This window comes from Xiphophorus maculatus, chromosome 21 (assembly GCF_002775205.1).
Source record: "Xiphophorus maculatus strain JP 163 A chromosome 21, X_maculatus-5.0-male, whole genome shotgun sequence".
NCBI classification, from domain to species: domain Eukaryota; kingdom Metazoa; phylum Chordata; class Actinopteri; order Cyprinodontiformes; family Poeciliidae; genus Xiphophorus; species Xiphophorus maculatus.
Genome location: NC_036463.1, coordinates 11387938 through 11404659, shown reverse-complemented (window position 1 = coordinate 11404659; position 16722 = coordinate 11387938). Strand labels below are relative to the sequence as shown.

Sequence of the window (16722 nt, the reverse complement as noted above, 5' to 3'; positions counted from 1 at the left end):
TCTTTTGTAATGTTCAGCCTGTAATGCAACAGCATATGTATCCTGAAGTACGCTGCTTTATTGTGTCTAAACATCTGTTTTCCAAGTCTAGACTGCTTTGAAAACTGGGAAGTTTGGTTGCAAAGCATTATTTAAATTAAATACGTTCAAAATATGTGGTTTTAAATGGGAAAAAGTTTTTTTTTTTTAACCAAACATCAGTAACAGTAAATGTGCTGTTACTGATATCTACTGTCAGTAGAGCCCAAATCTGACCTCATGCAGATTTCGAGAAGCAATTCACTACTAAATAATACAAAAAATTAAGAAAAATTAGCCTAACCATACATTTTTGATGAAGGTTCTGCAATTTTCTTTTCTCTATTGTCTCTGAAAAAAGAAACTGAATCATGTCATTATTGGATCATTTAAACCAAATCCAAAGGACACATTGATGAAGGAATAGAAATTTGATTGGCAGCTCAGTATCTCAACAAACCACAAAATTACTTAAAAGTAATGTGAGTAATTGTAATGTACTCTGCACGTCAGATTAAGAAAATTATTGAACAAGACATAAGAGGATAAATAAAAAAAAAATCAGCCAAGCATATTTAAATTCAGAGTGGGAGCCCCAGATTAAAAACACACTCAGTGACAGTTAGTTACATGGATAGATAGGGAAGGATGTGGCTTACACATCCTTGGGCTCTTTTTACAAACCCCTACACACAGATTGCAAAAATTGAGGGTGCAATTTATAAACTGTGAGAATCGATTTCTGCAAGCTCCATTTTTTCCCCTGCTGCTGGCAAAAGCTGAGCTCCAAATTCATGAGAGGCAGTAAAGGTACAGCAGCCTGTCTAAACCTAAACCCAATAGTTTTTTTTTGTCTTTATTGTAGAAATTGGATGTGCAGTAGTTGTGTTTGGAGGCCAGTAAATTCTTTGACAGGTTCTTATCTGTACTTCATTCACCTCATCTTTAAATATTTATCAATTTCTTTCTTGCCTGTGCTACATTGGGGAAACATCACAATGAAATTTGTGGTTTTCTGACATGCTACTGCATTTTAACCAGTCGAAAGAAACAAAAAAGTGGAAAAAGGGGGCTCAGATGTTCAAACCCCATGTGACCCAGTTTTTTGGCAAACCGCTTCATAAGCAGCGCCATTTCTTTTCCCTCTTGTTAGTCTGTTAGAAGAAAATACTTGCACTCACAAATCTTGTGCTGCAAGTAAGGGAGAGATTTCTGAGTATTTACTCTGTTATCTGCACATGATATTTTGGATTCCCACGTGTGCCTGCCACCTCTCTGTACATGAAGTACTGACTCGGAAATGAGGTGACGGCAATTGGATCCCATTTATCTCCGTCAGACATCTATTACAGACTGGGGATGAGGGAGATGAGGGTCTTGTTGGTTTGGCTTGTTGTTTGTCCCCTTTTATGAAAAGCAATGAGAGCAATTTAAGTCAGTGATGCAACGTCTTAGACACTTTTCTTCCTCCAACTTTCTTTTTTTAGGATCAGAGTCATCGCTCACCTACATATCATGCACTTGGCACTACAGTGTCACTGCTTTGGTAAAGCATTCATACTCCTTTAACATTTTTCACTTTCTATCTCAACATTATTCAGTAGATTTTACTGGGATTTTGTGCCTTAGTGGTGCATAACATTAAAGTGAAAGGAGCAAATAATGATCTGAACGAGACAGTAATTTCTATTTAGCCTCTCTCTGCTCTTTAATCTAGCACCACTAAATAAAATACAGTGTAATGAAGTCCTTTTAAAAGTCACCTAATTATTAAATAGAGTGCACCTGTTTGTAATGTAATCTCTGTGTGAATCCAGTTTCAGAGGTTTGCTACGAGAACAAAAAGTAGCATGAAAACTAAGGAACACAGCAGACAAAAGGGGTAGAGGTTAATCTTTCCAAAGGACGACAACCTTAAACATACCACTAAAAATATGTTGATATTTAGATAAAATTATCTCTGTGCTATTTGCCCATTCAAAGTCCAGATCTCAATGACCTCCACAGATGACCTCCATCCAATCTTAACTGAGGAGTTTGAGTTAGTTTGCATAGCAGAAAAATGAACGAGTTATAAGATTTGCTTCTATGTTTGCAGCAATAGATGGTTATGCAAAATATTGACTAAACGGATAATAATTTTTAATTAAAATGAATACATTTCAGTTGCACTTTCTATTCATGCACTACGTTGTGGTGGTCTATCACATACATCATCATTTTGAAATAATATGCGGCTTGTGTTTGTAACGTGAAAAGCATAACTTAGCCTAGTTGATAAGTTGTAATTGAATAAAAGTGAAACAAAGTGCTGTAGCCCTGGCCTGTTTTCTTTGTGCACTGCTGGTTAAAAAAAAAGAAAAGCACTTTTTGTGTGCTCGGTTTCCCTTTCCCCTGACCTTCTGTCACTTGCACGACTGAGTGCATTCACCTGTGAGTCACACTTCATGGTGATGGAAAGGAAGAGAAAATGGGCTCTGTTAATCAGCCTGTCTGTCCTGTGCAGGTGGTCGGCGGCGCCTGGCTTTTCAGCAGGCTCTACTGTAACATCTTCGTCACGCTGGATGTCATGATGTGCACTGCCAGCATCCTCAACCTGTGTGCTATCAGCATTGACAGGTGAGTGCTGACCTCCTCGGTGCATTGACTGTGTGTAACTCCCGCTGATGAATCTCCGTCCCCTGGATGTTTTGACGATTGCTGCTGGACGGAGACGATGTTTGTGACAATGTTTTCTTTAAACTGCTTGTTTGGCTCATATGGAGAAAACTGAGCAAGTTTTTCCCACCTTAACATTTTCCTTCAGTTGTTCCAGGGGACTTGAGTTAAAGTTTGCTGTGGATGTGCATTACATATTTACATTACTTATTTGCTTAGTTTTCTTCTTGTGCAACAGTTAATATTTAATATCTCTCCAAGGTCTTTGTACCTACAAGCCTGAGGCATCAAGAGTACAGTAGAATTAGTAAAGGTCTACTCAAGACCCAGAGGTGCTGAGGGATCTATTTATACAGCTTGTATCAGGGAGCGGGTTAGCGGAGCTGCTGAGGAAGATGAATGCTCCCATGAGATTATATATGACAGTTAATGTCCCATTAGTCCCAGGTTTTGCTGTGCATCTGTTAGTTTATGATAATAACCCCCTTCATTATCGATGAATAGTGAGTGCTTGCCTGAGTGTTAAATGTTGTTTAAATTTAAGCGGTTCTTTTCCCCTGAGCAGAATGGATATACAGCAAGCAGGTTAAAAAATAAGAGTTCAAATTGATTGGGAATTTTCTCTAATCCACAAAGGCTAACAATGATGCAGACAGGCTCGAATTTAAACACACACCCAGACTAATATTTAGTGTAGTGTCTCTGTTCATTTTTCAGGGGAGGTTCATTCTTTTGATAGCTGTCATCAGCTGTGATGTAATTCTGGTTGAATATTTAGTCACTCTTAAAGGGGGGAATTGGTAAAGCTCTGTCTGTTCCTGGGTTTTAAACATAGTCTACATTCTACATTCAAGTAGGTTGAGGTCAGGACCATGTTGAAATTGTTTCCAAATCATTTAGCTGCTGAGTTGAGATAAAGTAAAAAAAAATAAAATTCAGATACTCACTTGTGCATCTGACCAAGTCCTCAGTATGGTGCTACCACCACCAGGCTTGAACCATTTAGTCTTAAAGTCTCCTCCTTGTTCGTTTTGCCAAACAGTTCAATATTTGTTTCCTCTTACAATAAAATATATCTCCAGTAGGTATTTAGCATGCTGGAAAAATCTGTTGCGCATAAAGGCATTGATTTTTTGTACTAGTTCGTTGCAGAAGAACTCAGCTTCAGCTCAGATCAGCAGCTACATAGTTGAAACTTGGAAAGCTATTTCCAACTTTCAAACTGACCTAAAACTGAGACCTGTTAGGTCAGTTATCCCTGACACAGGTCTCAGCTAGTTTTGGACTGAATAACGTATGCTAACTTTAAGCTAAAAGAATGGGCTTGATAACCCTGTAGACTAGATTTAAAAGTGGTTCTTTAAATGTCAGTCAGAGTTTATGTTTGTAGTTGAGTCTGTGTATAATATTGATCCTCTGTGGTGTCTATTTATTCAAACTCGCTGAACCTTTTTGCTGTAAGGTGTAATATGGCTCAGCTTGGGATACAAACCTACATTTATGCAACCCCCCCCAATGAAGAATTTAAAAAAATAATTAAATATTCTTTTATAATACCTTTCTTTGTAGATGATTATATACAAACATTTGGACAGGAACTTTCATGCTGATATATAATCTGACATTTTAAAAGTGAAAAATTTTCTTAATCTGTATAAAAATAAAAATAAAAGATTGGTTCCCTTTTTAATCATACAGGAATAGTTTTTGAGGCAACATAAGACAGACTATTGGACAGGCTGAAAGGTAAACCATTTACTTATGCTGTTTCTCTGTCCATGATCATGTAGTCTCAAACACATAATATGATCTTTCCAAAATGGGCCCAGTTCATTGTTTGGTCCAGAAAACGTCTCCTCTTGTCTCTCATAGAATAAGTTTCCAAAAATACCTGATAAACTTAAGTTTAAAGCTCCATTTTAGGGTTTTGCTCATGAATTACTCTTTTAGCTTCTTTTGTTAGTGTAATTGCATATTGTTAGACACCCGCTTTCCTTACAACAAGCTAATTTACACCACAGAGTGTTTATATTGTTTAAAGCCATTTTCTGTGATTGATTACAACGGTGCTCTTACAGCTCACATAATTATGAAGTTTTAAATTATTTGGAGCATTTGTTGCCACTGGTCATGAATAGTGTGCCTGCATTACCTTTATTACCCCATTGTTTATTTATGTGTTCATAACAATGGGTGCTCTGTGCCCCTTAGACAGAAAATGCACAAAAAAAGACATAATGGCACAAAATGAACTTAGAGTAGAGAGATTTTTAGCTCAGCAGATCAGCTTATTGTAAACCAAAAAGTGTAAACCATGTGCATTATAATTTACCATTACACTCTTTAACCTGACACAACCTTGTCCTGAGTGGAACAAAAGAATAAAATAGAAACTAAGTGGCTTTAACTCTTTGTTTTTTTTGCTCAGAGCACATCCAGAGTAATTATTCGCATGAGAATAAACAATGGTGGCAGTTATCTGGCTCTAAACAACACAATGCCACATCCACTTAGGGTTGAAGTCCTGCATAATTGCAGCTTCTTCACTGCTAAACCCTTTTTTTTAAACCCTGAGCTCATTATACACTCGTGGCACATATAGTGAACTGATTAACCATTAAATCAAAGCCATTCTAGAGTTCTTGCTGAATACTCAACTTGTTTCTAAATAGATGTGGTCTAGAGTTTAGTCTTTATATCATCCATCCTCTCTCTGACTTCTTGGGATGCAAAAAGTCCAATGTTTTTCCTCAAGGGCTATTTTATCCTCCTTTTAATTGCTCTCATTTATGGTCCTGTATCAGCATTTTCAGTGCCACATCCTTATCTCCTGCATGCTCACACTTTTGGCTCCTCTGGGTGTTTTTATGTGCAGGTACACAGCAGTGGTGATGCCCGTCTTGTACAACACAACCCACCGTTCGAGGAAGAGAGTGTTTGTGATGATTGCCACTGTGTGGGTCCTGGCATTCACAGTCTCCTGTCCCCTGCTGTTCGGTTTCAACACAACAGGTCAGGACGACAACAGAATCCTACCTTCGCTTTTATGTCCAGATGTGCCCTAGTTTTACACACACAGCGGAACAGGGTGCAAGGCACAACATGACACTGAGGTTTAAAGTCAGTGTGCTTCTTGTTTAGGGCAGCAGGAGATGTGATACATAAACTTGGACTCATGAGCAAAGCAAGGCGAGTTTATTTTTATTGCACGGTCCATAAACAAGCCACTTTAAGGTGCCTTGAAGGAAACCAAAGAAACAAAGATAAAAAAAATACATTAAAAGGAATAGTAATAGTGATATTTAATCATTGCAAATAAATATATGTATTTAGGCACTTAACCCCAAATTGCCTACCGATACCAATCTGCGTATCGGTATGAAGGGGTGAGCGTTTGTGTGTGACAATGGGTGAATGTGACTCTAGTGTAAAGCGCTTTAAGTGGTCAAAATGATTGGAAAAGCGCCATATAAGTTCAGTTCATTTACTATATGGTAAGAGATGATGTAGTAGTCTGAAGGCATGAAGATATAAATACAGTTTTTGAGAATGAAGCCTTGCAGAACTCCATATGTGATTTTTGCTCAGATTTATGCTGTAATTACTAAATGACAAACAAGATCTGTAACTACTTTAGCACAGTCGCTGTGTGCTGCTTTGAGACTTAGTTATACCAAAGGAAAAGTTCATCCCTGCTAAGACGCATGCAATTTAAAACCACTGCAGTTTCAGATATTCTGTGTGGTTGAAAATCTGTATGAGAAGTAGTTAGCGGTTATGTTTTTTAGAAAGAGATGTTGATTTGTGCATAAACTCCCTTTTTCATAATTTTTGCCAAAATGTTCTATTATTTACGATCCTGTAATTTGTTAAGCCTTTGGATTATGTCTTCTTTAAAGGATTAGAGTTGTGATTAGCTTGTAAAAACATTGTCTGCCCTCTGTGAAAGCGTGCTGACCTTTGTCTGAAAACATGACTGCAGATTGTGGTTTTGATGTTAAATAAGAAGCTTCAGTTACAAGATTATGTGTTCACATTGCTGACAGGTTTTAATACAGTGTTAATGTCATGCAACTAAAGACATGATTAGGAGTCAAAGAAAGTGTGGAAGAACTGATCAATCTTTAAATTGTTTTTCAGAATCTGAGGGTCTGATGAAATAACCCCAGCTTCAGGAAAACAGGAACACATCAGCTAATTTCCTCAGAGCTGACACTACTGGCAAGAACTTTTAGCACCATTACTATCAATTTAACTCATTTGAAGAGAGCAACTTTAATAATTATCTCTTGTAGAACAAGCACTGAAGCACAATATGTTATTTCAACTCTGCATAATATAGTAAAACCGCACTATCAAAACCTCCATACTCCTTTTTAACATGTTTTCACATTTTGACCTCAAACACTGTCATTTTACTTTTGTACCACAGATGACCCTTTGGTGTGCTCCATTTCTAATCCCGACTTTGTGATTTACTCATCCGTGGTGTCCTTTTACCTGCCGTTCATCGTCACTCTGCTGGTCTATATCCGCATCTACGTCTTCCTCAGAATGAGACGGAAAAGGATCGCCTTCGGACAGGCCAGCGGAAAAGTACAGCCTGGCTCTACTCAGCCTTCAATGGTAAGTTCAAAACATCCTTTTCCCTTTGGTTTTCTTTTTTAGGGATGTTGTGTCTTTTGCAGAACTTCAGAATGATAATATTTTGGAAGAAGCTGAAAAAAGTATTCATAAATAAATATTGAGTTAATAGCAAGGGAATAGAGTTTGCTGATAGTCCTGTTTTGTCAAGTTTTGATTAAATAAATCTCTGACTTCTGACCTGGTGAAAAGGAGCCTCAGAGCCATTTCAGACAAAGTTCACCCATTAATGTTTTAATTCACTCATTAACCTTGATTTTTATTCATCAACCACTGATAACTTATTAAAATACCTTATTCATTAATAACTAAAATATGAAACTGGAGACCCTTTTATCTTTGAACATCAGTCACTTTTACAAGTTTTGTCTTCAGTGTCTGGTATGGAACAAATTTTTACACATGCAGTTGGATGATATTCTATTTTATTCTATTGTAGTAAAAGAATAAACAATAAAGATGGTTTTATACTTGATTTGCGGACTTTCCAGTGTCCTGCGGTCAGCAGGCTAGCATTTAGGTATTTTTGTATTAAACCCCTAATATAGTAAATACAGTTTGGAAAACAGAAAATATGGTAGTAAAAATTTAACAGAATACTCATTATATACTGCCAAAATAATGTGTCATTTAATTTAAGAATTGTCAAACTGTGTCCTTTTTTAATGTAAACTAATGAACTGACACCAACCATGCTCCTCTCTAACCCTTAAAAAGCTAATTTTCTGAAGGCTGATAAAAAGAACGCTATTAGAAACTGTAAAAACCCACAGTGTTAAAGTTCTTGGTCTGAAAGGGGAAAAAAGCTTTTAGAAATCTACAGATAAAAGGGTTCAAAAGCAATGTCAAGTACATGTGTGCAGTATAAAATTATCCGGGTGACATCAGACTGCTTAATTGTAATTTTGTGTGAGGCAGCTTTGTAAATGTAAGCGAAGTGCAGCAGAGTGTTCAGAGGGACAGGGGTTAGAGAGGAAATGTAAATGTAAAGCACAGTTTATGCACACTGGACACGGCTGTCTGTCCAAATAAAGCTCCGCTTAATTAAATTGACTCGTCAAGTTAAAAATAGTATGCTTAATCAAGAAGGACTTGATAATGTGCTGACTTCTGTCTTTGAACTAATTCACTGTATAGTGCGCACACTAATCAGGCACATTGAAAACAGTAATTTAATGGTCTGTTCACAATTTTGGTTTGATGGAGGTAAAAAAAAAAAAAAGAAAAGGAAAATCTAGAAGATCTGAGTCATTTCAGACTGTGATGACTGAACAATGCTGAAGTTGGCATGCAACTTGTATTTTCCAACTGAACTATTTTTCTTAATGAACTGCTGAGGTAGCAATTTCAGTTGCTTACTTCAATGTCTTGTTATTTCACCTGAAAGATTACAAAGAATAAAATAGCATTTTATCAATTTATTAGATTCATTTAATGTGGAAGCAAGACAACTTGAATTTTGTCATTATTTTGCTAATAAAGCCACAGACTTTCCGGGGCGTGCCGTGGTGGCGTAGCGGTTAGCGCGACCCATATTTGGAGGCCTTGAGTCCTCGACGCGGCCGTCGCGGGTTCGACTCCCGGACCCGACGACATTTGCCGCATGTCTTCCCCCCTCTCCTTCCCCATTTCCTGTCAGCCTACTATCACTTAAGTGACACTAGAGCCCACAAGAGGCCCCTGGAGGGGTAAAAAAAAAAAAAAAGCCACAGACTTTCCAGAGAAAAGACATTTTGATGGTTGTTTATCGTACTGTCCAAACATCTGAAGTCCATTCCTAACTGCTTTAAGCTTTGCTTACAACGACCTAAAGAAGCTGTATTGAGTATTATGCTTACAGATTTTCTCACTGCAAAAACACAAAGTCTAGTTTCTAGTGCAGATATATTAGTTATTGGTATTTGTTATTAACTTTGATATTAGACAAACTGCCTTAAAAGTAACTTTTCAGCGAGATATTTAAGCTTGTTTTTGATCAATAATCCTTATATACTGATAAAAAGTACTAGTTCCACTGGCAGATTTTTTCATGCATAAGACATTTTCCCGTTTTAAGTCCGGTCTTAGCCCTGTCAATCATGCTCGTGTTCACGCTGCTCACTCTCCCCCTCACACTCTGTAGCGTTACAGCTCCTTCCCCACAGTGAAGGCTGCAGCAAATACTCAGGTTAATAAGCATGGCATGACTGCCGATGTCGACACATAGTTTTCCTGTAACAGTAAGTTGTTTCTCTGCCATTAGCATATCTGCAGCAGCAATCTTGAGCAGCACGTGCATGAGCATGCTTGACAGCGACCTTCCTCCTGGCTCTGATTGGTTGTTTCTGGCCAGAAGCTGTGAATTTCTGCAGATGGCAGTAGGACCATCTACCAAATTGAGGAGGTAAATTTTTTCACACATTGTTCAATCAATCAATCAATCAATCAATCAATCAATCAATCAAATTTTATTTGTATAGCACATTTCAGCAGCGAGGCATTTCAAAGTGCAACTTATTCCTGGTTTTGTCTTGATGTGCCACAATTGCTCCTCAGCTATAGCACCAAACGTTGGGGCTTTTGTATCAAACAAAGCTAGGCAGAAGTGATATTTAGGGAACAGGGCCAGAGAAAGCTCAGAGCATAAATAAATGAGACAAACCAGGAAACAGGGAATGAAAAGTAAAGAAATCATAAGTAAGAATACAACTGGAATATGATGAGACTTATCCAACTACCATGATAAATGTTTTTTCCAGTTAATACAAAGGAATAGAACTTAACATTTAAACCTTTATTGGATTTCAGATGATAAAAAGTTGCTTTACTTAAATCATTAAAAAAAAGAAGCTAGATCTGAAATGAATGCAGTTTTTCTTAAGAGCTTAGTACAACACTAACTGATAAGACAATTCAGACACATTAAAATCTATACAGTTATATTTATAAAATCATTTATCTGCAGCACAATTAAAATTTTTACTCAAGAAAAAACCCCACACGATTCTTTATAAGAAATCAGCATATTTTCACTGTTGATCAATAGCAGGAAGTATAACATCTTGAACTTAAAAAGATTATGAAAATATGCAAATGTGTGTCCTTATTTCTTGCATTTCTCATCCATTTCTCACACAGTTGTAGGTTTGGTAGCATAAAAGCAACATTATATCAATAAATAAAAACTGCAGTGAAATCAAGGTTGTATTGTTCCTCTCAGGGAAAGTTTTTTTTAGTTCAGTCAGTATTTTTGTTAAGACTGGAACGAAATTCTGTAACAGTGATTATTAAAAAAAACTGAAGAACTATTGTCTGTTTAATTCGAAATAGTTAAATACCAGCCAACTTTGTCCACACTGGTTGGTATCAGTATTTTTTAGTTTTTCTTCTGCTGAATATTGTATTTTATGTAGGTAAATGCAACCTTCTTGTTATTTTTCAATAAATGTAGATTTAAATATTGCTTGTTTGCTATATGTGGATCCTATACTTTTGCTATGTATTTTTGCTCTTTTTGTTGTTTACTTTCTTAAATAAACTAAAAAAGCAAATAATTAAGCAGATTATAAATTCTTCTAGTTGGGATTTACGTCTTTATCTTCTCTGCATACTAAATAGTGCAAATCATCAAGTTTGTCATGAGCTCTAATTGAGTTGGCTCAAGACTCAGCCTGCGTGAAAACATACCCGACAGGAAACCTAATTTCCTTGATTTGTTTTGTCCCTGTCATGAATTCCATTAAAACTGTCCTCTGAAATGAGACGAGCTGAATCATTGGATTTTGTGCAAATGCAAGAAAACAGTTCTGTCTGTAGGCTGATGGGGTTTTGTATGTTCATCTCAAACTGTTTTCTATATTTACCTTCTTTTTGTTTTCTTAGGAGACGTGTCTGCAGGAAGAGACTCCCAGGGCAAAACATGACTTATCGCCTATAAGGATTAAAGTGGTGAGTGATATTTTTCGGTAGAGATCAAATGCAACCAATTGAATCTTGTTAGTGACAGTACCAGTGTTGTGTTCTGGTGACTGTGCAAGGTGCTTCAGTTTTTATCGTTTCCTCTATTTTTTTTTAGTCTATTGAGTGGCTACAAGCCCAGAGGTCAAACAAGGAGTCTAAAATTGCGATTCTAAAGCTTGACTTGTTTCTTTATGTCACCTGGTCGCTTGTCAACTAAGCAAAGTCTGTGGATGACGCACTGCAGCACCTGCACAACCTGCAGGCTGCTCGAAAGCTGAACAAATAATCTCATTTTGCTCAGTGGAAAACACAAGATCAGATAAATCAGAATAAAATGCAAAATATTTTTGGTTTTTGGCTGCACAGCTTGAAGCCTGTTAATCACTATTATTACTCATGGAGGAAAAAGCTAATTGAAACTGCTGGTGAAGATTGAGTTATATGAGAGGTTTATGAACCATGGTGCCAGAGTGAAAGACTGTATTCACTAATACACATAATACACTTCCTGATGTGTGCTGTAGTATGAAAAGCTTGGTGCCTCTCTGAAGAGCATGAATGTGCTGCAAGGTCCAATTTTTAAAAAAACCCTATTCACCACTTTGTTGGCTTAGTGAAGCAGCACTTATCTGCTAGTATTTTCCACATGAACCGAAGGAGGATAAGCTAATAGTTTCATTTGGCTCCACATTCGAGGTTTGAGGAAACCAGGAATGAAAGGCTATAGAGTGCAATTGCTCAAAGATTAAAGCTGACATATATATATATATTTTTTTTTTTCAAAATCAGGGCAGTAAGCATAACTGTAAGCACAATTTAAAACATAATTTCATTTATTTACATTTAAACAGGCAGCTAATGTTACAAGTGCATCTCAGTAGATTCGAATGTCATAGAAAAGTTAATTTATTTGACTAATTCTGTTCAATAAATGAGCTTCATAAATTATACAGCTTCATTAAGACTCAAGGTGATATATTTCAAGTGCTTGTTTATGTTCATTTGGATTATTATTATTATAGCTTGCAGGTAATGACAATTAGAATATCACAGGAGACCAATTAAAAAGATGTTAATAATACAGAAATGTCATCCTACTTAAATGCCCCTGAGTCAATTGCATGAATTCAGCAATCAATGCGAGGCGGTGTGGAGGGAATCAGGGTGTGACTCAGCTGAGGTGTTCAGGAAGCCCAGGTTCCTTTAATAACGACCTTCATTGCCTTGTCTGGGACTTAGATCAAATTAATTTGCTGGCCAATCAATGACAGTGATACCATCAGATAAGATACAACTACTTTTGTCAGAGTAGGCATGTGACAATATTGCTGAAAAATGAAATCTATTAAAGTTTAAACCAACTTTCCAAAATAAATAAAAAACACTTTCCTTTGAAAAGAAAATTTAATCCACTGAAAATGATTCAGGTCTTTTTTTTCAGAGACTTTTGTTGTTTTTTCTGATGCCAAAATGACTTATTAAAAGGAAAAGTACAGATATAACCTGTGACCGGGAAATATCTGTTAGTGGTGGATCTTGACGCTGTGACTCTCATGTTTGGGGTTTGAAGAAGCTTGAAGTTTGTGACTTATTTGCAGATGGTTTGGTGCAGCTTAATCAATCAGCTAAATATCCACACTGACTGATAATCCTTTGTTCACATCAGCAGAGTGTGGAACCGTTGGGTCCATCGAAACCCAATCTGCTCTCAGGCTGCCTGTGGCGCAAACGCCCTAAAACTGGACCAGTGGAGAACTCGATGCTGCCCCCAGTGGACACGCAGAACTACTGCAGCATCAGCCACGCCTCCTGTGGACGCACCGAGTTGGATCTGGAGCAGAACCAAGCGGGGCAGGATGCAGAGGACAATGACCAGATGGAGCTTCCTCCTGTCAGGATGGGCTGCGAGGTGAAGGATCTGTCAAACGGACGGACGCACACATCACTGCGGCCGATGTCTCATTCTCATACCAGCCAGCGATTCAGGACCATGCACGCACGGGAGAAAAAGGCAACACAGATGTTGGCTATTGTGCTTGGTGAGTCAAGCTTCTCATAATGGGGATTAAATAAGGGAACCAGAATGTAAATGTCAAAGGAACAAATCATGGAGACACTTCTGTTAAGGTGGTCCTGTTCTTTAATTTACTTCATCTTCTTTCACATTTTCCTGATGAACTTTTCTGCCACATGTACCTGATCACGCAAGCTCTTCTTTTGTCATGATGGCAATATGGCATTTGCTTAATTTGTGTGCCCGGACCACACTTCTTGCAGTAAAAGCTTAAATGTCACAGAGAGGTCACACTGGCCGCAGGTTTGCAGTGTGTGCAGCCCCTGACACCTCGTCCACACACCTCACTGACCAGCCAAGTTACTTTAGGCTCGGTCCAGTTAACTCTGGGACTGCAAATGTCTGACAAAACTCTAATCAGTGATGCTTGATTACATTACACTGGTGTCTGTAATGAGAGCCCTGCGCATACACACGAAGATCTCGGTTTCAGCGACCTCAACACATTTTCCCTGTAGTCTTCAGAATCGAGTTATATAGAGCCTAAACTACGGTTTCTCCACAGCCTTTATCGTTTATTGTCTGTACATCACTAACTACATCAAAAACAACACTGATATTTCAACATTTTAATTTTAAATTTTAAACCTGTCTTCTTTCTACATGGAAAATGAGTCACAAAAATATTCATACTTTTTTCAACATACTTTTTTCCCATTTTGGCACATTACAACCTCAAACTTCAATGTATTTTTTATAACTTATATCCAATAGACATAGAGTACTGCATTAGGGAGGGAAAGAAAACTGATACTTGACTTTGGAAGAGTTTTTACAAATGACAGACTATGTGGTCTGGGAAGCTTTTTGTGATATGTACTTGGTGGAACCGTATTTGATCACAATTACGGCTCTAACTCTTTTGGGTTCATCACTACCAAAATAGCTCAACCTCAGCCATATCAGATGGAATCTCCTGTGACTTTTCAATTGATGCCTCAGATCATCAGTGCTAATTGGCTCTGCACTTTGGGCCACTATAACACATGAATCGGCTTCGGTCAGAAGCTGGAGCAGGGTTGCATCCCAGCATGGCAAAGTGACAGTATCTCAAAGACAAGAGTTGCAGACTGATTTAAACCACTGCATTGTATGTTTTTGTCATCCAGCTGAACTGGTGAACCTCTGTCCCTGTCTAAGTCCTTTGCAGTGTGTATCAAGTTATTTTACAGGATTGTCCTGCCTTCAATCCCCTTTATCTTCTGACCATATAGCATGAATGTGCCAACACATTTCATGGAAGGTTGGTCTGTTCAGGATGATGTGCAGTATTAGTTATTCAACATGCATTATGTTTTAGTCTTTTATCAAGGGAGCTTCAGAGTAAAGTGTTCTGGAAACAAAATGCCAAATATCTATGGATGTAATGTGACAAAATGTAAAAATGTCCAGTGACTATAAGTCAGTTTGCAATGAACTACAGAACACTAAATAGTGAAAGTAGAAGATGGCCTTGTATTTAGGAAAATATGATTTCCGGTTAAAACGGATTGTTGCAACAGTGGCAGGTTGTCATCCCCAGATCCAAATTCTGACTTCCTCAACAAATCAATCACAGCGCAAATTAATTTTGATGTCTTTTGGAGTTGCTGGTCTGGGAAAGTAAGGAACCATGTACTGAGATCATAATTAATTAATCAATCTGTTTTCTTTCTCCTTTTCCTCATTTTCATTTCAATCCCCTAAAACTAACTCCACAAACCATTTCTCCTTGTTCCATATTCTTGGTTTTCCACCCGTTTTCTCCACCACTTTGTTCTGCTTGCCATCTCAATTCCCTGTTCTTCCTCCACACTGCTCCACTGTCTTCCTGCTTCAGGGGTGTTCCTCATCTGCTGGTTGCCTTTTTTTGTGACGCACATTCTGAACACCCACTGCCGGACGTGCTATGTGCCTCCTGAACTATACAGTGCTTTTACCTGGCTGGGATACGTGAACAGCGCCCTCAACCCCGTCATTTACACCACCTTCAACATCGAGTTCAGACGGGCATTTATCAAAATCCTCAGCTGCTGAACGGGAGGGAAAAAAACATGCCAGGAGATTAAAATGGAAATCAGACATCAAGCTTGTGCAATAACGCAGGCGTTGCGCATTTGGTAAACTGTGACCCCAAGAAAAAAGTCGGTGGAGGAACGCATACAGCAGGATGAAGGATACAGGGAGCAATAAATGCATATAAAAGTTGTTTTTTCTAACAAAGCTGGGATTTGATTTTTAACAGTATTATTGCCCGTACAATACTATTATTGTTCATGCACACTATTTGGAGAACAGCACAAGGTGTTCTTTTTTTATTTCTCATATTTTGGGGATTTGTATTGTACAATATATGTACTTTTCATTGGCACAGCTCCTCAGTTCGTGACTTGGGTCGATATGAATCTAAAACCTCTTAGGAGCCCAAATGGAGCTTTAAGGCTGATAAATGGATGCGTGGGCCTCTTCATCCGAAGGCCCTCTTCCTCTGCATCGTGTGGATGAACTGACGTTACTCACCTCTCCTGTTTACCCCTTCCTTCATCTCCATGACCTTCAGGTATTCAACAGCGCATACACAAATCAAAATTCACAACCATGTATTAGAAGTGTGCCCAAAGGATCGTGTTGGTCCCTGCCAAGACGCAAAGTCGTTCTGGAGATTTTCATATGTATTGATGTGCAGCCGTTGTACTCAGTGTGGATTCATTTGAATAAAAAAGTGAAACTTGGGTGTAAAAACCTTTTTATTTTATTCCAAGAGGACCACATTAAACGGCAATCTCTCCAGTGATTTAGAGCAGCCTGCCAGCTGCTCACATCGGACTGCAAAGCTTGAGCAGATTTGTTGTGGACAAAGTGGCCCAGGCAATGCATTGTAAATAAAATAAAATAGAAAAAAATCATAAAAATTATTTGTAGCCTAGCGTTTGGATGTGCAAAATAGATTGCATAAGTAAACAAAACCTAAAGAAATTAGTCTTAGAAGCATTTCCTTCTTAACACTGATGCAGTTAAAATTTAAAAAGAAAATAGTATAAAGTGTTACCTTTCAAATGTAGGATTTTATAAATATAAGATTTATTTATGCTGTAGAAATGCTGACAGTAAACATCTTGTAAGGATTAAAGTAAATGACCAGAATCGACACAAACAAGGAAGTTTCAAGTTATTCCATTGGCTTCACTAGCAAGTAATGTCAAGTGGGTTAGGAAATATTTAAATATGGATCCTGAAACATTTATCAAATCTCACGGACTTGTCCAAATTGATCATACTAGATACATAAAAACTGAAAGTGAAACTGGTGGTATGACCTACTGTCTGATTAATTTGGGTAATTAGTCAACCCCAGGGGAGCATTCATAGAGAACTAAAATGAGTTGCTTGTTAAATGTAAAAAAAGAAAA

General features: G+C 37.8%; 1 protein-coding gene across 3 annotated transcripts in view; it reads left to right on the top strand.

Moving 5' to 3' along the window:
- The window catches only part of drd3 (dopamine receptor D3), a 28323-nt gene extending 12279 nt beyond the window's left edge, over positions 1-16044 (top strand). Inside the window, exons 3-8 of one of the 3 annotated variants that reach the window (XM_023325921.1) lie at positions 2525-2637; positions 5552-5688; positions 7109-7302; positions 11182-11247; positions 12926-13298; positions 15687-16044. In XM_023325921.1, coding sequence (XP_023181689.1) covers positions 2525-2637; positions 5552-5688; positions 7109-7302; positions 11182-11247; positions 12926-13298; positions 15687-15817 — 1014 coding nt within the window. In that variant the 3' untranslated portion in view covers positions 15818-16044. Of the gene's footprint in view, positions 1-2524; positions 2638-5551; positions 5689-7108; positions 7303-11181; positions 11248-12925; positions 13299-15152 lie in introns of all 3 variants that reach the window. The other 2 variants (XM_023325920.1, XM_005797861.2) reach the window with 2 other exon arrangements.
- The last annotated feature ends 678 nt before the right edge of the window (positions 16045-16722 follow it).